This window comes from Podarcis vaucheri (genome assembly GCF_965113315.1).
Source record: "Podarcis vaucheri genome assembly, chromosome: 7".
NCBI classification, from domain to species: Eukaryota; Metazoa; Chordata; class Lepidosauria; order Squamata; family Lacertidae; genus Podarcis; species Podarcis vaucheri.
In genome coordinates this window covers 11772765-11799763 of record NC_138765.1, presented here as the reverse complement: position 1 = coordinate 11799763, position 26999 = coordinate 11772765, and the positions used below count along the sequence as shown (strand labels likewise).

At 47.1% G+C, this 26999-nt stretch overlaps 2 protein-coding genes and 1 long non-coding RNA gene across 4 annotated transcripts; 2 read left to right on the top strand and 1 right to left on the bottom strand.

Annotated features, from left to right (window-relative positions):
* LOC309537010 lies at positions 1–17060 on the bottom strand. 2 transcript variants are annotated; one of them, XR_014221745.1, is made up of 5 exons: positions 16924–17060; positions 16780–16857; positions 1958–2038; positions 1579–1786; positions 1–128 (listed from the first exon to the last, which is right to left on the bottom strand). It is a non-coding gene; the product is annotated as an uncharacterized lncRNA (long non-coding RNA). The 2 variants fall into 2 exon arrangements; XR_014221746.1 differs by having other exon boundaries at positions 16780–16854; positions 16927–17059.
* On the top strand, positions 8–11858 carry LOC309536863 (uncharacterized protein). The gene is made up of 6 exons (XM_082231233.1): positions 8–138; positions 1586–2506; positions 6694–6841; positions 8413–8466; positions 10730–10813; positions 11617–11858. Exons 1-6 carry the CDS (start codon positions 27–29, stop codon positions 11618–11620), a joined length of 1323 nt encoding a protein of 440 aa, XP_082087359.1. The 5' UTR covers positions 8–26; the 3' UTR covers positions 11621–11858.
* LOC309536862 (uncharacterized protein) lies at positions 14917–26646 on the top strand. Its single transcript, XM_082231232.1, has 6 exons — positions 14917–15047; positions 16495–17415; positions 21575–21722; positions 23293–23346; positions 25519–25602; positions 26405–26646. The coding sequence occupies exons 1-6, from the start codon at positions 14936–14938 to the stop codon at positions 26406–26408; spliced, it is 1323 nt and encodes a 440-aa protein (XP_082087358.1). The 5' UTR covers positions 14917–14935; the 3' UTR covers positions 26409–26646.
* Positions 26647–26999: the final 353 nt, after the last annotated feature.

The window sequence follows — 26999 nt, the reverse complement described above, 5'->3', positions numbered from 1 at the left end:
CCTGGGCACAAAGAGAACCTCCCAGGATGCCCCACACCCTCCCACCTGCAAGACCAACTCGATCAACATGCAGACGCCGCCCAACAGCTTGCGGACCTTCTGGGTTTGCAAGGTCCTGCCTGGTTCTACTTCTAGCAGGTAAGACATGGGGGGTGTCTCTGGGGAACAGAGGTTCTGGCCTGGGGAGGGCCTGGGGAGGAGAATCAGCGTTCCAAACCTCTCAATATATTTCTTAAACTGTGGCACCTAGAACACATGACTCCAGTTGGGGGTCTGACCAAGGCTATGACTTCCCTTGGACCTTATTCTTCTGTCAAGGCTGCATAGAACAGCATTAGCTTCTTCTTCTTCCTTTTTGGAAATAATTTTTATTTGATTTTACAAGTATAAGAATATGACAATACAGTGGTACCTCGAGTTAAGTACTTAATTCATTTCGGAGGTCCGTACTTAACCTGAAACTGTTCTTAACCTGAAGCACCACTTTAGCTAATGGGGCATCCTGCTGCTGCCACCACGCCGCCGGAGCATGATTTCCGTTCTCATCCTGAAGCAAAGTTCTTAACCCGAGGTACTATTTTTGGGTTAGTGGAGTCTGTAACCTGAAGCATCTGTAACCTGAAGCATATGTAACCCAAGGTACCACTGTACAATCATAACGTCCATATTTAAAGATTCCTCCGAATCTCTGAACTTCCCATCCTCCCCTTCATGGGTCCTATTGTCAACCCTTTCAACTGCATATTATTTTTGCCTCATTAATCCTGGCTTTCCCCCACCTCAACCTCCTTGCTTCTCGCAGAGGGCGGTGAGGAGCGACCACCAATGACTCATGACAAAGCCAGAAATCCATTTATTACTATTTTTAACCTCTCTTGCAAGTCTGAGCTCATTCTGAGCTTTAGCCAGCCTGACCTTCAATCTGCAACTGTTGGCTACTCGTGTGTTGGTTCATCCTTTGTGATTTCCCATTTCTTCCATTTTTTAAAAAATGTGCCTTTCTTGAATCCCAGCTCACCTGTAAGCTCCTTATGCAGATACATCTGTTTCTTTAAATGCCTCCTACTTTTCTTTCCTGTTGAAAATGTCTGCTTTAGGGACTTCAATATTTCACCTTTAAGAAGCTCCCATCCACCTTGGACTCCCTTCTCTTTTAATATTTCTGACGATGGGATCTCATCCACTAGCTCCTTGAGCTTTTTGAAATTGGCCTCCTTAAAATCCAGAGTTCATGTCCAACTACATTCATCTTCCTCCAAGCTTTCCAAGTACTTCCACTTTGTCAATTAGTTATTCCCTGTTGGTGAGGACCAGGTCCAATATAGAAGATCCCCTTGTTGCTTCTTCCACCTCCTGGGAAGTCTGTGTTCCAACAGATATTGGGGTAGTTGGCGTCTCCCATGACTACTATATCTTTCCTTTTTTAAAAAAATATGTTTGGTAATCTGCTCTAGGAAGGCATCATCCAGGCCTTCAGTCTGGCTTGGTGATCTAGAAATAAAATCAAGAGGGTTGCTATCTCTGTTATTCCTGACTGCTATTGGCCTCTTGAACTGAATGACTGTCTCTCTTCCTCACTCCACAGCCTACATCTTGAGCTCTTGCTTCCTGTTTGCTCCTGTGATGACGGCAGCAACAACAACCGTGGCTGTCGCTCCTCCTGCCACCACAGTTGGGGCTCCTGCAACGACAGCTGGTGCTCCACCTACAACGGCTGCTGCTCCACCTGCAACAACTGGGGCTCCTCCTGCAGTGACCTCTAAGGCTACTCTTCCACCACCTCCACCTCCTCCACCACCACCACCTCCTCCTCCAGTGACACCTAAGGCTACTGTTCCACCACTACCTCCACCTCCTCCACCACCACCACCTCCTCCTCCAGTGACGCCTAAGGCTACTGTTGCACCTCCTCCTCCTCCTCCTCCGCCACCACCACCACCTCCACCTCCTCCACCACCACCACCTCCTGTAGTGACACCTAAGGCTACTGTTCCTCCTCCTCCACCACCTCCACCACCTCCTCCTCCTCCTCTTCCTCCTGCAGCAACAACAAAGGTTCCTACCATTCCTCCTGGGTCACAAACTACGGGTGCCACAGTTACTGGTTCGGGAACCATGCAAACTATGGAAACTGAAGGTCCTGATTTTCCTGGGGGGCCTGATGAACCCGAGAGTCCTGGTGGTGAAATTACTATCGATTTGGAACCAGTTACTCCAGAGATAGGAAAGGATGTCACCCTAATCCCAAAAGGGATAGGCAGCTACGCCTCCTGCACTTGGTTTCGGGGGAGTAAGGCAAAATCTAGTCAAATCTTGACCTACATACCACCACCCAATTCCTCACTGGAGTACCATTTTGCCTATACTGGCAGGGAATCTGTAAATGCAGAATGTGCCCTCCACATAATGAAGCTAACTCCTGAAGATGCCACCTTATATCTGCTGCAATGGGAAGGAGTTGATGGTAAAGAAATGAAAGAGGGAGAAAAATCTGTGGTGTTCAAAGGTAAACATTTTACATCCTATAGAACCTTAGCCTAGGTCTGGGGGGCAGGGAATCAAACCACTAATTGTTTTATTTTGGTTCAAATTGGCACCAGTTTTGGTTTTGCCGGTGCTCTTCTGCTGAGCTGCAGCCCCTTTCTGGCACACCAACCTACCGTTGAGATGCGAGACAGGGGTGTCCTCAGGCATGTTGTTGCCTGAGTCAGCAAGACAAGTGTCTGTTCCACCATCACCCCTCCAAATCAAGATGCACAGCAAATTGTTTTAGCACCTAAGGCAGGAAATCCCACAAACGCCTCTCCTTCTCCCAAGCATGGATGGTGTTAAACTAAATAACTGTGATAAGGAAATACGTTAGCAAATTAAATGCCAACTTGATGCCCTTCTGTGACCCCTAGAATCTGCTGCCTGAGGTATCTGCCTCACGGCCAAACAGGAGGACTGGCCTTCATGCAGAGCCAAGCATCCACTAGAGAGCTTAGTAGGACAGTGGCCACCGAGGCTTTGCCAGTAAAGAGGAATTGCAGCCTGAAAAAGGAGGATACAAGAGAGACGTGTGTGTGTGTGTGTGTGTGTGTGTGTCATATTTTTCTCTCCATAAGACGCACCTGACCATAAGACACACCTAGTTTTTAGAGGAAAACAAGGAAAGAAAATATTCTGAACGAAACAGTGGATGTATGATTTTTGTGGTTCATGCTGTGGCCACAGATGTGTGATCTGATGGTGAATTTGGGGTGACCCAATGCAAAAATCCTGAGGATCCATGGGCTTTTACCTCCCCCCTCCCAGGCAGCCTCCTTTATCTCTAGCGCCAATCAGCTGCTTCCTTTCAACACTCCCTTCCCTCTTGTTTGCCTTAGTGTCTTTTCATTAGCTGGAGCAGTTTTTTGCTCCTCCTTTTCTTCTAATTTCTCTCCTTATTGCTTTAGTTTTCCTGTTTCCCCCCTTTGCAAATTTGCTGTCTTTACCTTCCCCGCTCCCAGGCAGCCTTCTTTATCTCTAGCATCCCTTATCTCTCTCCCCGATCAGCAAACGATCAGCGGCTTTGTTACAACACCCACTTCCCACTTTCAAAAAAAGAGAGCATGATCTGCTTTTTGCCCCTGGGCAATTCGGCTCCAGGGACCGCGCATTCGCTCCATAAGACGCACAGACATTTCCCCTTCCTTTTTAGGAAGAAAGAAGTGCATCTTATGGAGTGAAAAATACTGTACTTCACTGGTACAGATAAATAGTAATACACTTGAGATTCCTGCATTGCAGGGGGTTGGATTAGATGACCCTTCCAACTCTACAACTCTATGCTACCCCTCACCATAGTGACCTGCGTGAGAGCCAGTGTGGTGTAGTGGTTAAGAGCGGTAGACTTGTAATCTGGGGAACCGGGTTCGCTTCCCCGCTCCTCCACATGCAGCTGTTGGGTGACCTTGGGCCAGTCACACTTCTCTGAAGTCTCTCAGCCCCACACACCTCACAGAGTGTTTGTTTTTTTTGTTTTTTTTATAATGATATTTATTGAAAAAAGAATTTTTTTAAAAATTACAAAGAAAAAAGACAAAATTACAAAGAAAAAAAACAAAAACAGAAAAAGAAAAAGAAAAAAGAAAACCATCATTTTCACATTCTCCACTTTCATTACCTTCTTTCCATGACCTCCTCCTCCTCCCATCTCTTGTATCTTGATTAATAATTGTCACAGCAAATCCTTTCCATAATTCATAATATTCTCTCATTACATTACCTTACTCTATTTTCATCTTATCTTATAAAAAACCTTAAAACCTAAGACTTAAATCTTATTTTTACCAGCTTCTCATAACCATTACCTTTTTACCTAATTCTTTAAACATTTTTACAAGAGCCAAGTAATTTCATTTCAACATTTTTCCAACGTTCATAAAACATTTCTGATGATAAAAAAGAGAATAAAAACAATCCAATCTTCTTCCAGCGTCCCCTCCCCCCGGTCCCGGGATTGTCAGTCCTTTTTATCCCATTAGTCTGGCACATTAACCTGGTGATCTTATATCCGAGGCCTTCAAATCTCTTCCATGTCCCTTCTGCAGCTCTTCTTCATATTTTCCTTTCACTCGTGGGAACTCCAGCTTGGTAGTGTTTTTGACCCTTTTCAACAAATCAGCCCCTTTCTCACAGTCCAGACTAGACTCCATGTGGTATTTTAAGACATGATTCAAATTCCCTCCAAAGTTGGAAGTCCCAACAGCTCCAAACCTCTGACGGCCCATTGCCAGACTCGGAAAGTCCAAACATCCCTGCATAGGGGGGTCAGTCCAACCCCCCATTTCCAAATCAATCCAAACTTTGTCTTTCCAAATCTGGTTTTTTCCAAGTTCATTTGTCAAATCCAAAGGCTCATTTTCCTGCTGGGCCAAAAGTCCCTCCATCTCTGGCGCCCAAGATTCTGCAACATCCTCTTCTATCATTTGCTCTGTCAGGACACACTCCTGTTTAAGTTCCTGGGTGGGCTGCATAGAATTTCCCACTACTGATCCAACAGGGCATTTATTTTACAGAAAGCACCCAACAGTGCTTCTGATAGCATTGTCCTGCAAGGTCACAATTCCTTTCCCATGGTTGTAATCTGTGGCAGCTGCAAGCTCCCTAGAATTGGCTACAATTTCACAGTCCCCCTCTAGAGGGGGAACTTCTGGTTGTTCTTTCTTTTAAGGACAATAGCAACAAAGTTTTTCTTTTTTTAAGATATTTTGTCAATATTAGTTCCTTTAAAATGCGAAAGGAAACAGTGGAATCACAATGTTACTCTTCTTTTAACTATCTGTCAAAAGCATTTGTCTCTGGTCAATTAGCTTCAAAACGTCAATTCTGACACCCCGTTCCAGGGTCAGGACGGTGGAAAGTTACTTTACTTTAAATTCACTTCTGCAGGTTTAAACAGTCCAAAAAAATCCCCCTTCTTCTCCTGCTACCGAAGGGGGGTTCAACGGTTTTAAATGGTGAAAACCAATCCTTTGAAAGTATTTTTCTAAGCTCTAGTTTACGTTGTCTTTGCTTTCTTCTGACTACAAGGAAACAGAAGGCTGACTTCCTGTTTAGACCTTCTCGTTTCAGTGCCAAATTAAGGTAAATTTTTAAGTCCAATTCCTTTCTAATCGCCAGTTCTTATTTGAAGTCCAATTGTTCAATATTTGAGTACTCATGGGTGATTACTTTAGATGCCAAATTGTCCCAGGAAAAAGGCAGCGCTCTCCGGCAACGGCTGTGCGGCTTCGCTCCACGGAAATAGCAGTTGACTCACAGCACCGCGCCACTTTCCTCTCTTTGCTTCGGATCCCGTTACTGGGTTCCTTTGGAGGTTGGGGGGGCGGTAAAGGTGCCGCCGAGTCCCACGGTCACAGGCTTCATCCACCTGTGATTTCTGAAAGAGTCCCCGCTTCGCCGCAGCGGAAAAGACCCGTTTCGCGCGGAGCTGGTCCCTCCGGTTCAGAGTGAGTCCGCCATTGCCGATGGCGCCACCCCGGAAGTGCCTCACAGAGTGTTTGTTGTGGGGGAGGAAGGGAAAGGAGAATGTTAGCCACTTTGAGACTCCTTCGGGTAGTGATAAAGCGGGATATCAAATCCAAACTCTCTTCTTCTTCTTCTTCTTCTTCTTCTTCTTCTTCTTCTTCTTCTTCTTCTTCTTCTTCTTCTTTTCTTCTTCTTCTTCTCATTCTGCTGTCTAGGAGCTCACTGTGTTAGAATCATAGAATCATAGAATCATAGAGTTGGAAGAGACCACAAGGGCCATCGAGTCCAACCCCCTGCCAAGCAGGAAACACCATCAGAGCACTCCTGACATATGGTTGTCAAGCCTCTGCTTAAAGACCTCCAATGAGTGTTGATGTGTAATTTTCAAGCCCCTCTGATCTATCTCCTTAGACCACATCAGCAAGGCCACATCAGGAGTCCTGTCACCTGGGCAGCCCAGAACCTCCATACACGCTGCCCAGGAAGTCACTTTGGTGCTGCTACTGCAGCGGTTTGGCTTCACCCAAGGAGGCACACTCCATTGTCTCTCGAGACAGACGGATGCCAGCCAACAACTCTCCCATCCCTGCCTTCCAATGGTGGCAAGGATAAGGAAGGCCACTACTTGGTACAAGCTGGAGCAAGGAGGAATTGGGAGCCATTTTCCTAGTTCTCACATGTCTTTTGGGGTTTTTTTAGAGACTAAACCTCCAGGAGAGGACGGAGACGAAGCGCAAAAAGGCAAAGGCCTTCCTCTGGGGATCATCACAGTGATTGCTATTGGAAGTTTTTTGGGGATCATCTTAGCTGGAGGCCTGATAACTTACCAAGTCAAAAGGAGCAAAGCGTAATTATATTTATCATTTGTTGTTTAGTTTATTTACTTCTTTATAAGGCATTTTGCTTTAATCTTTGATCAAACTGAATGGGGAGAGTAACAAAAGGAGTTGAGTTCTATCTTGTATACACTGAACGGGAGGTGGGTTCACACACTGCATTCAAGGAGTGCACAGTCTGTGGACCTGGGGCACAAATAGTTGTATTCAGGTATGCACAGGTAGCATTCAATGAGTTTACAGTCTATGTAGTTGGTGACCCAGCAGCTGAGCAGTGCACTTAGGGGGGTGTTCCTGGGTACGAGCAATTTGTACCTGTCTTCAGCTACTTGTGAGAAAGAGACTTGGAAGCACAGCTCCATGCTGTGCACTGGGGAAGGGGCTAGCTGCCCGGGGGGTGCGTCTGCGAGCATCCCAGGGGGGCACCACCCGCAGCGGTGTCACCCGCCTCAGGGATGACACCCCCCCGGGGTGGGCAGCACCCACCACACCCTCCTTTCTCCACCAGTGCTTGGAAGCACCTCTGAACCGTCAGGTGTAGGATTGAACTATAAGATAGCAAGCGTGAGGGGCAGAGGAGAGCAACTAGCTGTGATTTTCTTTAGCTGTCATTTTATACTCCTTGGTCTAGGTTTGGATCTGTAAGGATCTCTGTTGAATGGGAAAGCCACTTCCGCCCTCCAGAGGAGGTGGGGTTGCGGGCTTCACGCTCCCACCACACGTGCGGTGGCTGGAGCCAACCTTAAAGGGTGGGAGGGTGGGAAAAAGGAGCAGCTGGAGGCGGCAAAAGAAGGGAATCCCTGGCCGCGTCACCCCCTGGCTAGCCAATCGGCTGGCTCTGGGGGCGTGGCCTGACCTATTTAAAGGGGGCACAGCCGGGGATCTCCCTCTTTGCCGTCTGCCAGCTGTTCCTACTTTTCCCACCCTCCCGCCCTTTAAGGTTTTTGTTCCTTGACCTTGCTATGGACCTTGGTTGGTCGCCGTTGAGGGGCCTGGTAGGAATTTTTCCACTTGGCAAATTGGCACCAGCCACTTGGTTTTCGCCGACCTCGTAGCAAATCGCCACAACTTTCTCGGTATTGGCGGTTAGGCATTGGTATTGGTATTGCTATGTAGATGGAAGAGGGGAGGAAGCGCCATCACCTGACCCACATATTGAAGGGTAGCCCAATAAAGGATTCCGGGGGGCGTGGCCCTGTCCGAAGCCTATGGAGGTGAGGGCCTAAGGCACGCCCCTGAGCGGTGACCCCAGGGGAGTTCCTAGTTGATGTACATCAGCAGGACTTCCCCTACTGGTGGCTAACCCTTTCCAGACTTGCTGAAGCCGGATATAGTTGGTTAGGACCAATGCCTAAGCCAATACCGCTCACCACCTGTAACCAATAATGTTGTGGCCTTATTTTGCCCATTAACCTAAAAAATTGTGTTATGAGTCTTTTTTTCCACTGGGTGGGGGCAGGAACTCGCCACGCAACAGTTGGGGAGGAAGTAAATAAGCTGCTATCTCTGGCGTGGTCGCAAGGGGCCAAAGCGTGCTTCTCACTTCTGAACTCTTTGCTCTCTTTTTTTCCAGTTTCCTTAGTGCTCCACCAGTTGCAGAGGCACCACCACCGGTACCCAGCCAGTCCCAACCACCGTAAGTGCCAGGGTGTCAGGATGGGGTGTGAATGGAGCTTGAACCTCCCATTTTCAGCTCATGCGTGTCACAGTGGGAAAACCACAGGCAGGACTTGAGCAGAAGAGCACTTCTCCACTCCTGTGGTTTCCAGCAACTGGTCTTCAGACCAGTTGTTGCCTCCTACTGTGGAGGCAGAACATAGCCAATGGTAGCCTTCCCCCCAATTAATTTGTCCAATCCTCTTTTGACGCCACCTAAGTCAATAGTCATGGGACGTGGGTGGCGCTGTGGGTTAAACCACAGAGCCTAGGACTTGCCGATCAGAAGGTTGGCGGTTCGAATCCTCGCGACGGGGTGAACTCCTGTTGCTCGGTCCCTGCTCCTGCCCACCTAGCAGTTTGAAAGCAAGTCAAAGTGCAAGTAGATAAATAGGTACCGCTCCGGCGGGAAGGTAAATGGCGTTTCCGTGCGCTGCTCTGGTTTGCCAGAAGCGGCTTAGTCATGCGGGCCACATAACCCAGAAGCTGTACGCCGGCTCCCTCGGCCAGTAAAGCGAGATGAGCACCGCAAACCCAGAGTCGGCCACAACTGGACCTAATGGTCAGGGGTCCCTTTACCTTTAAGTCAATTGTCATCCCTGCCTACTGCAGGTGTGAGTTCCATGGTTCAACGATGCGCTGCCTGAAGAAGGAATTTATCTTATCTGTTCTGAATCTTCTAACATTCTAGAGGGTTTTTTTTGGCAGGGGGAGGTTTTCTCTATACACTTTCTCCGAGGTCCTGCATAATTTTTTATAAACTTCTATCATGGCACACTTCTTACTTGCCTTCTGTTGGAGGACAGAGCTGTGTCTGTCACGCAGCCTATCCTGAACCCCCATAACTAACCTGCTGGTATCATGTGTCATGAAGGACACTACTGATTAGCCAATGTTTCACCTTCCCTTTCCAGTTGGTTTCCGTGCATGGAATGATGTTGGGAGCATAACCTCTTCCTCCTCCTCAGACAGAAAAATGCCTTGGGCTGGCCCTGGACCAAAGAGAATGAAGATTTGTATAGAATGGGCACGTGCTGTGCTATACAGTGATACCTTGGTTCTCAAACTTAATCCGTTCCAGAAGTCCGTTCCAAAACCAAAACACTCCAAACTCAAGGCGCACTTTCCCATAGAAAGCAATGCAAAAACTATTAATCCGTTCCTGACTGTTGAAAAACTACCCCTAAAATGCTTCTCCCCTCTGCCCCATCAGTGCTATCTTTTGAGATCTCTTCCTCTTTCTGGGCTTCAGAGCTGCCATGACACTTCTCTGCACTGATCAGCATGATCTATTGATCTCTCTCTCTCTCTCTCTCTCTCTCTCTCTCTCTCTCTCTCCTCAAAGCAGCTGGGCTGCAGAGCACTGCAAGAACATTTCTCCCCCACCTCCCAAATCAGTGTGCTCTCTCACACTGGTCTGCAGATAGGTAGGATGCTAATTAGCAACACAACACTAAAAACGGAAGCTGCACTCTTTGATTAAAATGGTAGGAAGCTAATAAGCAGTGCAACTCAAAACAAAGCACATTCGACTCCCCCCCCCCAAAAAAAAATGAGAACCGGAACGCTCACTTCTGGGTTTGCTACACTCGGGTTCCAAGTTTTTCGTGAACTAGGCTGTTTGAGAACCAAGGTAGCACTGTATGTATAGATGCACCATTAAAGAGAGCTACCATAATTTTAATTGCAATGCAGTACATTTCTCCATACTAATTTCATGGCCAGGCATACTGTCCAGATCATAACTGTGGGTGAGCAAATGCAATATCCCCCGTCTCCCTTACTGTGTCTTTAAACCAAACCCAAGCCACATATATGCATGCCCACCATGCATTTAAAGCACTATGATGCCACTTCATGCAGTCATGGCTTCCCCCATAGAACGTGTAGACACCTCTTTTTCTAGGGGGGAAAAAACCCTGACTCTATCCAGTGAGAATTCGATAACCAAGATCTATGGCTTGGCTATCATTAATCCCCATGCAATTATCTCTGTTGGCTTAGCTGTCGACAGTAGATGTTCAGTCCACCACGTTCCTTGCCCGGAAGTCCCGCCAGGGCTCTTATTCTGATGAACAAGTGGCCATGCTACTGCAGTACTCCATGAGTTGATGGATGCCGTGACAGACAGTGGGAATGTGCTGGGGAAAGAACCAGTAAGGATGAGAGGGCAAATGCTGGCCATGTGCCACTTGAGTGCTGGTTGCCAGGGAACAACAGCAAGGGTCTCTTTGTTTCCTTAGGAATAAAGAAGGCCAGAAGGCTCTGGAGAAAAAGGGGAGTGAGAAGATAAAAGGTCCAAAGAAAGGAGCACCCAAAGCCCAGAAGTAAGTACCTGCCAGCCCTACATGGGAGGACCACAGCAGTAGATCTGTGTGGCGCCCGCTCTTTTGCACCGCTCATCCACAAAAACATAGGGAGCTGCCTTATGCAGAGTCAAGACACTGATGTTTAGAAGACATCTGAAAGCAGCCCTGTTTAAGGGAAATTTTTAATGACTGATGTTTTAATTGACTTTTAATCTTTTGTTGGAAGCCACCCAGAGAGACTGGAGAAACCCTGCCAGATGGGCAGGGTATAAATAATAAGTTGTTGTTGTTGTTGTTGTTGTTATCCAGCTCAGTAGCGTCTACATTCGTGGGCAGCAGGACTTAAGGATTTCAGATTGGGTGGTTGCCTAAGAGGTTTTTTTCAGGACTCCGGTTCATCTAGCCAAAATCAACAAACCCCTATCCCCCAACTTTGTTGGAGAGGCTGTGGGAACTTTGGAACATGCTTTCATGAAAAATTGTTTATCTATTTTGGACCAGGGTCTTGGATATTATCTCCAAAATGGTTAAACAGCCTCTCTTGCCAAACCCAGCCTCGGCCTTGACCTCACTAAACCCTACTATCCAGCATAATGATTTAATTCTTGTCGTGGTGTTGCGTTGTACCAGAAGCGATTTAGTCATGCTGGCAACATGAACCAGAAAGCTGTCTGCAGACAAACGCTGGCTCCCTCGGCCTGAAAGTGGAGTTGAGTGCCACACCCCATAGTTGAATCCAATTGGATTTAACCACACAGAGGTCCTTTACCTTAGCTTGTTTCTGCTCTCCATCCTCTGATTCTAGACTGATTCTCTTCCAGGTAAAAGCAAAAAGAGTAAGAGAGAGATCATCCTGGTCAACAATTTTGTCAGCCTTCCAGACTGGAGCAGCATCGACCATTTCCCCCACTCTGCCAAGAAGAGAAGCTCCGCTTGAAATAGCTACTTGAAATCTACTTGAAAAATCACGATGAAATGATTTAAGGCCCTTGTGATCCACCCACAGCCCCTGAGGCAGATAGAACATTATGTCCCCTGAGGCAATAAAAGCCTCCAATGCCCACTTCTGCTGTGCCCATATTCCTTTGCCAGGGTCTGATGGGATGGCTCTCTCCATATTCCACTGTAACACATAATATTATGGCAATATACCTGAAGGAGCGTCTCCACCCCCATCGTTCAACTGAGATCCAACGCCGAGGGCCTTCTGGCGGTTCCCTCATTGCGAGAAGTGAGGTTACAGGAAACCAGACAGAGGGCCTTCTCAGTAGTGGCACCCACCCTGTGGAACGCCCTCCCTTCAGATGTGAAGGAAATAAGTAGCTATCCTATCTTTAAAAGACATCTGAAGGCAGCCCTGTTCAGGGAAGTTTTTAATATTTAACGCTGTTCTGTTTTTAACATTTGATTTGGAGGGGTCCAGAGTGGCTGGGGAAACTCAGCCAGATGGGCGGGGTATAGATAATAAATTATTATTATTATTATGATATTATTACAATATTGGTTGGGGTAGGGGGCTGCGGTGGGTCCTGGCGGGAAGTGAAACTCAGTGATTGTGAGGAACGGGGCAGTCTATCGGTTTCAGTGTTTCTCTGTTTCTTCCATTCTTCCATTCTTATGTTCATTTCTCCACATTTCCACATCATTTTGTGAGTTGTTTCTAAGATGTCCTCCTGAAAACCCACCAGCGTTTTAGCACAAATTTCTCTTCACATGCACATTTATGTGTGCAGCGCTCACCTTTTTAGCAAAGCAAGGCCTGCCCTTTTTGCACATTGTTGTCACTAACAAGTTCATTTTTATGCACACTTTGTCTCAATATGTGCATTTTTGTACACAGCGCTTGGCCGGAGAACTGCGTCGCAAAATTCATGAAAGTGCAAATTTCAAAGGCTGTCTGTCTTTTGTTTTGGGAGCTGTGAATTAGGCAAATTCGTCCTCATGTGAATGGAATGAAATTCCAGAAGTGGTTCCATGATGTAAAATAAGAAGACCATCAACTTGGTGGTCATTGCCTTCTGTGGGAGAGAGTTCCATTGTTTAACAATGCACTGCTTATAGAGGTGCAGTGGTACCTTGGGTTACAGATGCTTCAGATTACAGACTCCACTAACCCAGAAATAGTACCTCGGGTTAAGAACTTTGCTTCAGGATGAGAACAGAAATCGCGTGGTGGCAGCGGGAGGCCCCATTAGCTAAAGTGGCACCTTAGGTTAAGAACAGTTTCAGGTTAAGAACCGACCTCCGGTCTGTCCCTGCTTGGTATTCCAAGGGATGATGCATGGATCTGCTGCAGCCCAAGTCTCATTCCTCAATGAGCAAGCAGACAAGCACACCAGGCTATGCATTCCATGCTTACAGATGCTCGGCTTCTATTGTCCACACTGGTGGTGGGCCTGTAAAAAGGAGAATGCCTGTTCCATTGAGCACCCATCAAGGCTGCAAACAGCGGCACTGTTGTGACATCCAGTCCACTTCCACTGCGCCCATCTGCTTCTCCCGGCTACAGCAGAGTATCTTGAGCAGAGGTGGGTCTATGTGAAAGGAATCTCAGCCATGCAGTAAAACTCTCGTACAACAGCTGCTTCTATTCTGCGAAGCTTTATTGTATAGCAACAAAACAAACATTTCAGCCAGGAGAGAGCGAAGACATGATAAAAGCGTTCACATAACAAAGTACGAAACCCATATGTGAACACACCCCCAGTGACAGGATATCATTTCCCTTGAGCTGTTAACTCTGTAAGCTCTGGGCATCCTCAAAAAGCCTTCTGGGAAATGATATATAACGAATTTTTAAAAATGTTTAAGGTGACATTTGTCAAGAAACCAGAAGCCCTTCTTTCGGGGATAATTGGATCTGAGATACCTAAAGAACGGGGGGGGGGATATTTATGCATATGACCTCAGCAGCCCAAATGGCATGTGCCCAGAGGTGGAATATGCCCCAAATAAAGAGAACTGGCAGCAAAAGTTACTGGAGTATGCAGAAACGGCAAAACCTACTAGAAGATTAAGAGCTAAGAAGATAGAATCTTTAAGCAAGAGTGGGGATTGTTTGTTGAATATCTAAAGAATGATTGTAAATGACTTAAAACATTAGCAGGATTGATATAAACATGTGCAGATGGTGATATTAAAATTTCGAGTACAAGTGATTCATTATATTTAGGTTTTAATGTTGTAGATGCAGAAAAAAGAAGATACAACTTATGCAACTACAGAAAGGAGAGGAGGGTAGACCATAGTATATTTAAATGTATAAAAAGATTTTCTGATATGTTTTGTAAAATGAGAAAACCTGAAAATGAAAAATGTAAACAATAAAACCAGTTGCTTACACTGATCCTTCTAGTGCCTCTGCTCCCCCTTCTGGTCAGGAGGGGTAGTGATACCAGGAACTCACCATGATCAAAAAATGAAATTGATGGGTTTTTATGGTTATGTAAGGGACCCCAAGGGCCTTCTAGTCCAACCCACTAGAGTGCAGGAATCTCAGCTAAAGTATCCATGACAGACGGCCATCCAACCTCTGCTTAGAAACCTCCAAGCAAGGAACCACGTGCCTTGAAGTCCTTGGAGAAAGCTTGGACTACAAATGTGAAAATACAATCACCTAATTGGTAGAATGTGAAATTTGAAAGTGCCTGCAATAGACCTGAAGGGACAAGTCCATACAGCCCCTCCCCCAGTGGCGTACCATGGGTTGCCAGTGCCCGGGGCTGTGAGGAGTGAGTGGGAAACAGCCAGATTATGCATGCGCATTCAACTGCCTAACAGTATCTTCACCACTCAGGAGATCTGGAGAGGTCACTTCCTGGTTTGCCTGGAGAAGCCGTTTGAATTGAGCCTAGTGATGGTAGTGCACAATTGTATTGGGGCAGCACCCGGTGATGAAATTGTGCCCCCCCAAAAAAATTTACACCCAGGGCAATCACCGCTTTATGACCTCTTTCTCTTGTTACCCGGGAGTTTACACGGGGGTTGAGCAGGCTCTTGGCACTGAAGCACCCTGGGCCTAGGGTGGGAGAAGAGAACCTAGGATGGGTGTCTGGGCTCAGCTGGGGATCCCAATCACTGGCATCAAAGAACACGGGGGGAACCCAGGCACCAACCTGGGCACAAAGAGAACCTCCCAGGATGCCCCACACCCTCCCACCTGCAAGACCAACTCGATCAACATGCAGACGCCGCCCAACAGCTTGCGGACCTTCTGGGTTTGCAAGGTCCTGCCTGGTTCTACTTCTAGCAGGTAAGACATGGGGGGTGTCTCTGGGGAACAGAGGTTCTGGCCTGGGGAGGGCCTGGGGAGGAGAATCAGCGTTCCAAACCTCTCAATATATTTCTTAAACTGTGGCACCTAGAACACATGACTCCAGTTGGGGGTCTGACCAAGGCTATGACTTCCCTTGGACCTTATTCTTCTGTCAAGGCTGCATAGAACAGCATTAGCTTCTTCTTCTTCCTTTTTGGAAATAATTTTTATTTGATTTTACAAGTATAAGAATATGACAATACAGTGGTACCTCGAGTTAAGTACTTAATTCATTTCGGAGGTCCGTACTTAACCTGAAACTGTTCTTAACCTGAAGCACCACTTTAGCTAATGGGGCATCCTGCTGCTGCCACCACGCCGCCGGAGCATGATTTCCGTTCTCATCCTGAAGCAAAGTTCTTAACCCGAGGTACTATTTTTGGGTTAGTGGAGTCTGTAACCTGAAGCATCTGTAACCTGAAGCATATGTAACCCAAGGTACCACTGTACAATCATAACGTCCATATTTAAAGATTCCTCCGAATCTCTGAACTTCCCATCCTCCCCTTCATGGGTCCTATTGTCAACCCTTTCAACTGCATATTATTTTTGCCTCATTAATCCTGGCTTTCCCCCACCTCAACCTCCTTGCTTCTCGCAGAGGGCGGTGAGGAGCGACCACCAATGACTCATGACAAAGCCAGAAATCCATTTATTACTATTTTTAACCTCTCTTGCAAGTCTGAGCTCATTCTGAGCTTTAGCCAGCCTGACCTTCAATCTGCAACTGTTGGCTACTCGTGTGTTGGTTCATCCTTTGTGATTTCCCATTTCTTCCATTTTTTAAAAAATGTGCCTTTCTTGAATCCCAGCTCACCTGTAAGCTCCTTATGCAGATACATCTGTTTCTTTAAATGCCTCCTACTTTTCTTTCCTGTTGAAAATGTCTGCTTTAGGGACTTCAATATTTCACCTTTAAGAAGCTCCCATCCACCTTGGACTCCCTTCTCTTTTAATATTTCTGACGATGGGATCTCATCCACTAGCTCCTTGAGCTTTTTGAAATTGGCCTCCTTAAAATCCAGAGTTCATGTCCAACTACATTCATCTTCCTCCAAGCTTTCCAAGTACTTCCACTTTGTCAATTAGTTATTCCCTGTTGGTGAGGACCAGGTCCAATATAGAAGATCCCCTTGTTGCTTCTTCCACCTCCTGGGAAGTCTGTGTTCCAACAGATATTGGGGTAGTTGGCGTCTCCCATGACTACTATATCTTTCCTTTTTTAAAAAAATATGTTTGGTAATCTGCTCTAGGAAGGCATCATCCAGGCCTTCAGTCTGGCTTGGTGATCTAGAAATAAAATCAAGAGGGTTGCTATCTCTGTTATTCCTGACTGCTATTGGCCTCTTGAACTGAATGACTGTCTCTCTTCCTCACTCCACAGCCTACATCTTGAGCTCTTGCTTCCTGTTTGCTCCTGTGATGACGGCAGCAACAACAACCGTGGCTGTCGCTCCTCCTGCCACCACAGTTGGGGCTCCTGCAACGACAGCTGGTGCTCCACCTACAACGGCTGCTGCTCCACCTGCAACAACTGGGGCTCCTCCTGCAGTGACCTCTAAGGCTACTCTTCCACCACCTCCACCTCCTCCACCACCACCACCTCCTCCTCCAGTGACACCTAAGGCTACTGTTCCACCACTACCTCCACCTCCTCCACCACCACCACCTCCTCCTCCAGTGACGCCTAAGGCTACTGTTGCACCTCCTCCTCCTCCTCCTCCGCCACCACCACCACCTCCACCTCCTCCACCACCACCACCTCCTGTAGTGACACCTAAGGCTACTGTTCCTCCTCCTCCACCACCTCCACCACCTCCTCCTCCTCCTCTTCCTCCTGCAGCAACAACAAAGGTTCCTACCATTCCTCCTGGGTCACAAACTACGGGTGCCACAGTTACTGGTTCGGGAACCATGCAAACTATGGAAACTGAAGGTCCTGATTTTCCTGGGGGGCCTGATGAACCCGAGAGTCCTGGTGGTGAAATTACTATCGATTTGGAACCAGTTACTCCAGAGATAGGAAAGGATGTCACCCTAATCCCAAAAGGGATAGGCAGCTACGCCTCCTGCACTTGGTTTCGGGGGAGTAAGGCAAAATCTAGTCAAATCTTGACCTACATACCACCACCCAATTCCTCACTGGAGTACCATTTTGCCTATACTGGCAGGGAATCTGTAAATGCAGAATGTGCCCTCCACATAATGAAGCTAACTCCTGAAGATGCCACCTTATATCTGCTGCAATGGGAAGGAGTTGATGGTAAAGAAATGAAAGAGGGAGAAAAATCTGTGGTGTTCAAAGGTAAACATTTTACATCCTATAGAACCTTAGCCTAGGTCTGGGGGGCAGGGAATCAAACCACTAATTGTTTTATTTTGGTTCAAATTGGCACCAGTTTTGGTTTTGCCGGTGCTCTTCTGCTGAGCTGCAGCCCCTTTCTGGCACACCAACCTACCGTTGAGATGCGAGACAGGGGTGTCCTCAGGCATGTTGTTGCCTGAGTCAGCAAGACAAGTGTCTGTTCCACCATCACCCCTCCAAATCAAGATGCACAGCAAATTGTTTTAGCACCTAAGGCAGGAAATCCCACAAACGCCTCTCCTTCTCCCAAGCATGGATGGTGTTAAACTAAATAACTGTGATAAGGAAATACGTTAGCAAATTAAATGCCAACTTGATGCCCTTCTGTGACCCCTAGAATCTGCTGCCTGAGGTATCTGCCTCACGGCCAAACAGGAGGACTGGCCTTCATGCAGAGCCAAGCATCCACTAGAGAGCTTAGTAGGACAGTGGCCACCGAGGCTTTGCCAGTAAAGAGGAATTGCAGCCTGAAAAAGGAGGATACAAGAGAGACGTGTGTGTGTGTGTGTGTGTGTGTGTGTGTGTGTCATATTTTTCTCTCCATAAGACGCACCTGACCATAAGACACACCTAGTTTTTAGAGGAAAACAAGGAAAGAAAATATTCTGAACGAAACAGTGGATGTATGATTTTTGTGGTTCATGCTGTGGCCACAGATGTGTGATCTGATGGTGAATTTGGGGTGACCCAATGCAAAAATCCTGAGGATCCATGGGCTTTTACCTCCCCCCTCCCAGGCAGCCTCCTTTATCTCTAGCGCCAATCAGCTGCTTCCTTTCAACACTCCCTTCCCTCTTGTTTGCCTTAGTGTCTTTTCATTAGCTGGAGCAGTTTTTTGCTCCTCCTTTTCTTCTAATTTCTCTCCTTATTGCTTTAGTTTTCCTGTTTCCCCCCTTTGCAAATTTGCTGTCTTTACCTTCCCCGCTCCCAGGCAGCCTTCTTTATCTCTAGCATCCCTTATCTCTCTCCCCGATCAGCAAACGATCAGCGGCTTTGTTACAACACCCACTTCCCACTTTCAAAAAAAGAGAGCATGATCTGCTTTTTGCCCCTGGGCAATTCGGCTCCAGGGACCGCGCATTCGCTCCATAAGACGCACAGACATTTCCCCTTCCTTTTTAGGAAGAAAGAAGTGCATCTTATGGAGTGAAAAATACTGTACTTCACTGGTACAGATAAATAGTAATACACTTGAGATTCCTGCATTGCAGGGGGTTGGATTAGATGACCCTTCCAACTCTACAACTCTATGCTACCCCTCACCATAGTGACCTGCGTGAGAGCCAGTGTGGTGTAGTGGGTAAGAGCGGTAGACTTGTAATCTGGGGAACCGGGTTCGCTTCCCCGCTCCTCCACATGCAGCTGTTGGGTGACCTTGGGCCAGTCACACTTCTCTGAAGTCTCTCAGCCCCACACACCTCACAGAGTGTTTGTTTTTTTTGTTTTTTTTATAATGATATTTATTGAAAAAAGAATTTTTTAAAAAATTACAAAGAAAAAAGACAAAATTACAAAGAAAAAAACAAAAACAGAAAAAGAAAAAGAAAAAAGAAAACCATCATTTTCACATTCTCCACTTTCATTACCTTCTTTCCATGACCTCCTCCTCCTCCCATCTCTTGTATCTTGATTAATAATTGTCACAGCAAATCCTTTCCATAATTCATAATATTCTCTCATTACATTACCTTACTCTATTTTCATCTTATCTTATAAAAAACCTTAAAACTTAAGACTTAAATCTTATTTTTACCAGCTTCTCATAACCATTACCTTTTTACCTAATTCTTTAAACATTTTTACAAGAGCCAAGTAATTTCATTTCAACATTTTTCCAACGTTCATAAAACATTTCTGATGATAAAAAAGAGAATAAAAACAATCCAATCTTCTTCCAGCGTCCCCTCCCCCCGGTCCCGGGATTGTCAGTCCTTTTTATCCCATTAGTCTGGCACATTAACCTGGTGATCTTATATCCGAGGCCTTCAAATCTCTTCCATGTCCCTTCTGCAGCTCTTCTTCATATTTTCCTTTCACTCGTGGGAACTCCAGCTTGGTAGTGTTTTTGACCCTTTTCAACAAATCAGCCCCTTTCTCACAGTCCAGACTAGACTCCATGTGGTATTTTAAGACATGATTCAAATTCCCTCCAAAGTTGGAAGTCCCAACAGCTCCAAACCTCTGACGGCCCATTGCCAGACTCGGAAAGTCCAAACATCCCTGCATAGGGGGGTCAGTCCAACCCCCCATTTCCAAATCAATCCAAACTTTGTCTTTCCAAATCTGGTTTTTTCCAAGTTCATTTGTCAAATCCAAAGGCTCATTTTCCTGCTGGGCCAAAAGTCCCTCCATCTCTGGCGCCCAAGATTCTGCAACATCCTCTTCTATCATTTGCTCTGTCAGGACACACTCCTGTTTAAGTTCCTGGGTGGGCTGCATAGAATTTCCCACTACTGATCCAACAGGGCATTTATTTTACAGAAAGCACCCAACAGTGCTTCTGATAGCATTGTCCTGCAAGGTCACAATTCCTTTCCCATGGTTGTAATCTGTGGCAGCTGCAAGCTCCCTAGAATTGGCTACAATTTCACAGTCCCCCTCTAGAGGGGGAACTTCTGGTTGTTCTTTCTTTTAAGGACAATAGCAACAAAGTTTTTCTTTTTTTAAGATATTTTGTCAATATTAGTTCCTTTAAAATGCGAAAGGAAACAGTGGAATCACAATGTTACTCTTCTTTTAACTATCTGTCAAAAGCATTTGTCTCTGGTCAATTAGCTTCAAAACGTCAATTCTGACACCCCGTTCCAGGGTCAGGACGGTGGAAAGTTACTTTACTTTAAATTCACTTCTGCAGGTTTAAACAGTCCAAAAAAATCCCCCTTCTTCTCCTGCTACCGAAGGGGGGTTCAACGGTTTTAAATGGTGAAAACCAATCCTTTGAAAGTATTTTTCTAAGCTCTAGTTTACGTTGTCTTTGCTTTCTTCTGACTACAAGGAAACAGAAGGCTGACTTCCTGTTTAGACCTTCTCGTTTCAGTGCCAAATTAAGGTAAATTTTTAAGTCCAATTCCTTTCTAATCGCCAGTTCTTATTTGAAGTCCAATTGTTCAATATTTGAGTACTCATGGGTGATTACTTTAGATGCCAAATTGTCCCAGGAAAAAGGCAGCGCTCTCCGGCAACGGCTGTGCGGCTTCGCTCCACGGAAATAGCAGTTGACTCACAGCACCGCGCCACTTTCCTCTCTTTGCTTCGGATCCCGTTACTGGGTTCCTTTGGAGGTTGGGGGGGCGGTAAAGGTGCCGCCGAGTCCCACGGTCACAGGCTTCATCCACCTGTGATTTCTGAAAGAGTCCCCGCTTCGCCGCAGCGGAAAAGACCCGTTTCGCGCGGAGCTGGTCCCTCCGGTTCAGAGTGAGTCCGCCATTGCCGATGGCGCCACCCCGGAAGTGCCTCACAGAGTGTTTGTTGTGGGGGAGGAAGGGAAAGGAGAATGTTAGCCACTTTGAGACTCCTTCGGGTAGTGATAAAGCGGGATATCAAATCCAAACTCTCTTCTTCTTCTTCTTCTTCTTCTTCTTCTTTTCTTCTTCTTCTTCTCATTCTGCTGTCTAGGAGCTCACTGTGTTAGAATCATAGAATCATAGAATCATAGAGTTGGAAGAGACCACAAGGGCCATCGAGTCCAACCCCCTGCCAAGCAGGAAACACCATCAGAGCACTCCTGACATATGGTTGTCAAGCCTCTGCTTAAAGACCTCCAATGAGTGTTGATGTGTAATTTTCAAGCCCCTCTGATCTATCTCCTTAGACCACATCAGCAAGGCCACATCAGGAGTCCTGTCACCTGAACAGCCCAGAACCTCCATACACGCTGCCCAGGAAGTCACTTTGGTGCTGCTACTGCAGCGGTTTGGCTTCACCCAAGGAGGCACACTCCATTGTCTCTCGAGACAGACGGATGCCAGCCAACAACTCTCCCATCCCTGCCTTCCAATGGTGGCAAGGATAAGGAAGGCCACTACTTGGTACAAGCTGGAGCAAGGAGGAATTGGGAGCCATTTTCCTAGTTCTCACATGTCTTTTGGGGTTTTTTTAGAGACTAAACCTCCAGGAGAGGACGGAGACGAAGCACAAAAAGGCAAAGGCCTTCCTCGGGGGATCATCACAGTGATTGCTATTGGAAGTTTTTTGGGGATCATCTTAGCTGGAGGCCTGATAACTTACAAAGTCAAAAGGAGCAAAGCGTAATTATATTTATCATTTGTTGTTTAGTTTATTTACTTCTTTATAAGGCATTTTGCTTTAATCTTTGATCAAACTGAATGGGAAGAGTAACAAAAGGAGTTGAGTTCTATCTTGTATACACTGAACGGGAGGTGGGTTCACACACTGCATTCAAGGAGTGCACAGTCTGTGGACCTGGGGCACAAATAGTTGTATTCAGGTATGCACAGGTAGCATTCAATGAGTTTACAGTCTATGTAGTTGGTGACCCAGCAGCTGAGCAGTGCACTTAGGGGGGTGTTCCTGGGTACGAGCAATTTGTACCTGTCTTCAGCTACTTGTGAGAAAGAGACTTGGAAGCACAGCTCCATGCTGTGCACTGGGGAAGGGGCTAGCTGCCCGGGGGGTGCGTCTGCGAGCATCCCAGGGGGCACCACCCGCAGCGGTGTCACCCGCCTCAGGGATGACACCCCCCCGGGGTGGGCAGCACCCACCACACCCTCCTTTCTCCACCAGTGCTTGGAAGCACCTCTGAACCGTCAGGTGTAGGATTGAACTATAAGATAGCGAAGCGTGAGGGGCAGAGGAGAGCAACTAGCTGTGATTTTCTTTAGCTGTCATTTTATACTCCTTGGTCTAGGTTTGGATCTGTAAGGATCTCTGTTGAATGGGAAAGCCACTTCCGCCCTCCAGAGGAGGTGGGGTTGCGGGCTTCACGCTGCCACCACACGTGCGGTGGCTGGAGCCAACCTTAAAGGGCGGGAGGGTGGGAAACAGGAGCAGCTGGAGGCGGCAAAAGAGGGGAATCCCTGGCCGCGTCACCCCCTGGCTAGCCAATCGGCTGGCTCTGGGGGCGTGGCCTGACCTATTTAAAGGGGGCACGGCTGGGGATCTCCCTCTTTGCCGTCTGCCAGGTGTTCCTACTTTTCCCACCCTCCCGCCCTTTAAGGTTTTCGTTCCTTGACCTTGCTATGGACCTCGGTTGGTCGCCGTTGAGGGGCCTGGTAGGAATTTTTCCACTTGGCAAATTGGCACCAGACACTTGGTTTTCACCGACCTCGTAGCAAATCGCCACAACTTTCTCGGTATTGGCGGTTAGGCATTGGTATTGGTATTGCTATGTAGATGGAAGAGGGGAGGAAGCGCCATCGCCTGACCCACATATTGAAGGGTAGCCCAATAAAGGATTCCGGGGGGCGTGGCCCTGTCTGAAGCCTATGGAGGTGAGGGCCTAAGGCACGCCCCCGAGTGGTGGCCCCAGGGGAGTTCCTAGTTGATGTGCATCAGCAGGACTTCCCCTACTGGTGGCTAACCCTTTCCAGACTTGCTGAAGCCGGATATAGTTGGTTAGGACCAATGCCTAAGCCAATACCGCTCACCACCTGTAACCAATAATGTTGTGGCCTTATTTTGCCCATTAACCTTAAAAACTGTGTTATGAGTCATTTTTTCCACTGGGTGGGGGCAGGAACTCGCCACGCAACAGTTGGGGAGGAAGTAAATAAGCTGCTATCTCTGGCGTGGTCGCAAGGGGCCAAAGCGTGCTTCTCACTTCTGAACTCTTTGCTCTCTTTTTTCCTATTTCCTTAGTGCGCCACCAGTTGCAGAGGCACCACCACCGGTACCCAGCCAGTCCCAACCACCGTAAGTGCCAGGGTGTCAGGATGGGGTGTGAATGGAGCTTGAACCTCCCATTTTCAGCTCATGCGTGTCACAGTGGGAAAACCACAGGCAGGACTTGAGCAGAAGAGCACTTCTCCACTCCTGTGGTTTCCAGCAACTGGTCTTCCTACTGTGGAGGCAGAACATAGCCAATGGTAGCCTTCCCCCCAATTAATTTGTCCAATCCTCTTTTGAAGCCACCTAAGTCAATAGTCATGGGACGTGGGTGGCGCTGTGGGTTAAACCACAGAGCCTAGGACTTGCCGATCAGAAGGTCGGCGGTTCGAATCCTCGCGACGGGGTGAACTCCTGTTGCTCGGTCCCTGCTCCTGCCCACCTAGCAGTTTGAAAGCAAGTAGATAAATAGGTACCGCTCCGGCGGGAAGGTAAATGGTGTTTCCGTGCGCTGCTCTGGTTCGCCAGAAGCGGCTTAGTCATGCTGGCCACATAACGCGGAAGCTGTACGCCGGCTCCCTCGGCCAGTAAAGTGACATGAGCGCCGCAACCCCAGAGTCGGCCACAACTATACCTAATGGTCAGGGGTCCCTTTACCTTTAAGTCAATTGTCATCCCTGCCTACTGCAGGTGTGAGTTCCATGGTTCAACGATGCGCTGCCTGAAGAAGGAATTTATCTTATCTGTTCTGAATCTTCTAACATTCTAGAGGGGTTTTTTGGCAGGGGGAGGTTTTCTCTATACACTTTCTCCGAGGTCCTGCATAATTTTTTATAAACTTCTATCATGGCACACTTCTTACTTGCCTTCTGTTGGAGGACAGAGCTGTGTCTGTCACGCAGCCTATCCTGAACCCCCATAACTAACCTGCTGGTATCATGTGTCATGAAGGACACTACTGATTAGCCAATGTTTCACCTTCCCTTTCCAGTTGGTTTCCGTGCATGGAATGATGTTGGGAGCATAACCTCTTCCTCCTCCTCAGACAGAAAAATGCCTTGGGCTGGCCCTGGACCAAAGAGAATGAAGATTTGTATAGAATGGGCACGTGCTGTGCTATACAGTGATACCTTGGTTCTCAAACTTAATCCGTTCCAGAAGTCCGTTCCAAAACCAAAACACTCCAAACTCAAGGCGCACTTTCCCATAGAAAGTAATGCAAAAACTATTAATCCGTTCCTGACTGTTGAAAAACTACCCCTAAAATGCTTCTCCCCTCCGCCCCATCAGTGCTATCTTTTGAGATCTCTTCCTCTTTCTGGGCTTCAGGGCTGCTGTGACGCTTCTCTGCACTGCCCTAATCAGCATGATCTATTGAGATCTCTCTCTCTCTCTCTCTCTCTCTCTCTCTCTCTCTCTCTCTCTCATGTCAAAGCAGCTGGGCTGCAGAGCACTGCAAGAACATTTCTCCCCCACCTCCCAAATCAGTGTGCTCTCTCACACTGGTCTGCAGATAGGTAGGATGCTAATTAGCAGCACAACACTAAAAACGGAAGCTAATAAGCAGTGCAACTCAAAACAAAGCACATTCGACTCCCCCCCCCAAAAAAAAATGAGAACCGGAACGCTCACTTCTGGGTTTGCTACACTCGGGTTCCAAGTTTTTCGTGAACTAGGCTGTTTGAGAACCAAGGTAGCACTGTATGTATAGATGCACCATTAAAGAGAGCTACCATAATTTTAATTGCAATGCAGTACATTTCTCCATACTAATTTCATGGCCAGGCATACTGTCCAGATCATAACTGTGGGTGAGCAAATGCAATATCCCCCGTCTCCCTTACTGTGTCTTTAAACCAAACCCAAGCCACATATATGCATGCCCACCATGCATTTAAAGCACTATGATGCCACTTCATGCAGTCATGGCTTCCCCCATAGAACGTGTAGACACCTCTTTTTCTAGGGGGGGAAAAACCCTGATTCTATCCAGTGAGAATTCGATAACCAAGATCTATGGCTTAGCTAAGTAGATGTTCGGTCCGCCATGTTCCTTGCCCGGAAGTCCCGCCAGGGCTCTTATTCTGATGAACAAGTGGCCATGCTACTGCAGTACTCCATGAGTCGATGGATGCCGTAACAGACAGTGGGAATGTGCTGGGGAAAGAACCAGTAAGGATGAGAGGGCAAATGCTGGCCATGTGCCACTTGAGTGCTGGTTGCCAGGGAACAACAGCAAGGGTCTCTTTGTTTCCTTAGGAATAAAGAAGGCCAGAAGGCTCAGAAGAAAAAGGGGGGTGAGAAGAAAAAAGGTCCAAAGAAAGGAGCACCCAAAGCCCAGAAGTAAGTACCTGCCAGCCCTACATGGGAGGACCACAGCAGTAGATCTGTGTGGCGCCCGCTCTTTTGCACCGCTCATCCGCAAAAACATAGGAAGCTGCCTTATGCAGAGTCAAGACAATGACGTTTAGAAGACATCTGAAAGCAGCCCTGTTTAGGGAAATTTTTAATGACTGATGTTTTAATTGACTTTTAATCTTTTGTTGGAAGCCACCCAGAGAGACTGGAGAAACCCAGCCAGATGGGCAGGGTATAAATAATAAGTTGTTGTTGTTGTTGTTGTTGTTATCCAGCTCAGTAGCGTCTACATTCGTGGGCAGCAGGACTTAAGGATTTCAGATTGGGTGGTTGCCTAAGAGGTTTTTCTCAGGACTCCGGTTCATCTAGCCAAAATCAACAAACCCCTATCCCCCAACTTTGTTGGAGAGGCTGTGGGAACTTTGGAACATGCTTTCATGAAAAATTGTTTATCTATTTTGGACCAGGGTCTTGGATATTATCTCCAAAATGGTTAAACAGCCTCTCTTGCCAAACCCAGCCTCGGCCTTGACCTCACTAAATCCTACTATCCAGCATAATGATTTAATTCTTGTCGTGGTGTTGCGTTGTACCAGAAGCGATTTAGTCATGCTGGCAACATGACCCAGAAAGCTGTCTGCAGACAAACGCCAGCTCCCTCGGCCTGAAAGTGGAGTTGAGTGCCACACCCCATAGTTGAATCCAATTGGACTTAACCACCCAGAGGTCCTTTACCTTACCTTATTTGTGCTCTCCATCCTCTGATTCTAGACTGATTCTCTTCCAGGTAAAAGCAAAAAGAGTAAGAGAGAGATCGTCCTGGTCAACAATTTTGTCAGCCTTCCAGACTGGAGCAGCATCGACCATTTCCCCCACTCTGCCAAGAAGAGAAGCTCCGCTTGAAATATCTACTTGAAATCTACTTGAAAAATCACGATGAAATGATTTAAGGCCCTTGTGATTCACCCACAGCCCCTGGGGCAGATAGAACATTATGTCCCCTGAGGCAATAAAAGCCTCCAATGCCCACTTCTGCTGTGCCCATATTCCTTTGCCAGGGTCTGAAGGGATGGCTCTCTCCATATTCCACTGTAACACATAATATTATGGCAATATACCTGAAGGAGCGTCTCCACCCCCATCGTTCAACTGAGATCCAACGCCGAGGGCCTTCGGGCGGTTCCCTCATTGTGAGAAGTGAGGTTACAGGAAACCAGACAGAGGGCCTTCTCAGTAGTGGCACCCACCCTGTGGAATGCCCTCCCTTCAGATGTGAAGGAAATAAGTAGCTATCCTATCTTTAAAAGACATCTGAAGGCAGCCCTGTTCAGGGAAGTTTTTAATATTAATGCTGTACTGTTTTTAACATTTGATTTGGAGCC

What these genes read in the sequence shown, in the direction of transcription:
- LOC309536863 (XM_082231233.1), top strand. Translation starts at nt 27, where the DNA reads ATGCCCCACACCCTCCCACCTGCAAGACCAACTCGATCAACATGCAGA. An exon ending in CAAGTCAAAAGGAGCAAAGC is followed by an intron (nt 6,842 to 8,412) that starts GTAATTATATTT and finishes CAGTTTCCTTAG; the next exon opens with TGCTCCACCAGTTGCAGAGG. An exon ending in CCCAGCCAGTCCCAACCACC is followed by an intron (nt 8,467 to 10,729) that starts GTAAGTGCCAGG and finishes TTGTTTCCTTAG; the next exon opens with GAATAAAGAAGGCCAGAAGG.
- LOC309536862 (XM_082231232.1), top strand. Translation starts at nt 14,936, where the DNA reads ATGCCCCACACCCTCCCACCTGCAAGACCAACTCGATCAACATGCAGA. An exon ending in AAAATCTGTGGTGTTCAAAG is followed by an intron (nt 17,416 to 21,574) that starts GTAAACATTTTA and finishes GGGTTTTTTTAG; the next exon opens with AGACTAAACCTCCAGGAGAG. An exon ending in AAAGTCAAAAGGAGCAAAGC is followed by an intron (nt 21,723 to 23,292) that starts GTAATTATATTT and finishes CTATTTCCTTAG; the next exon opens with TGCGCCACCAGTTGCAGAGG.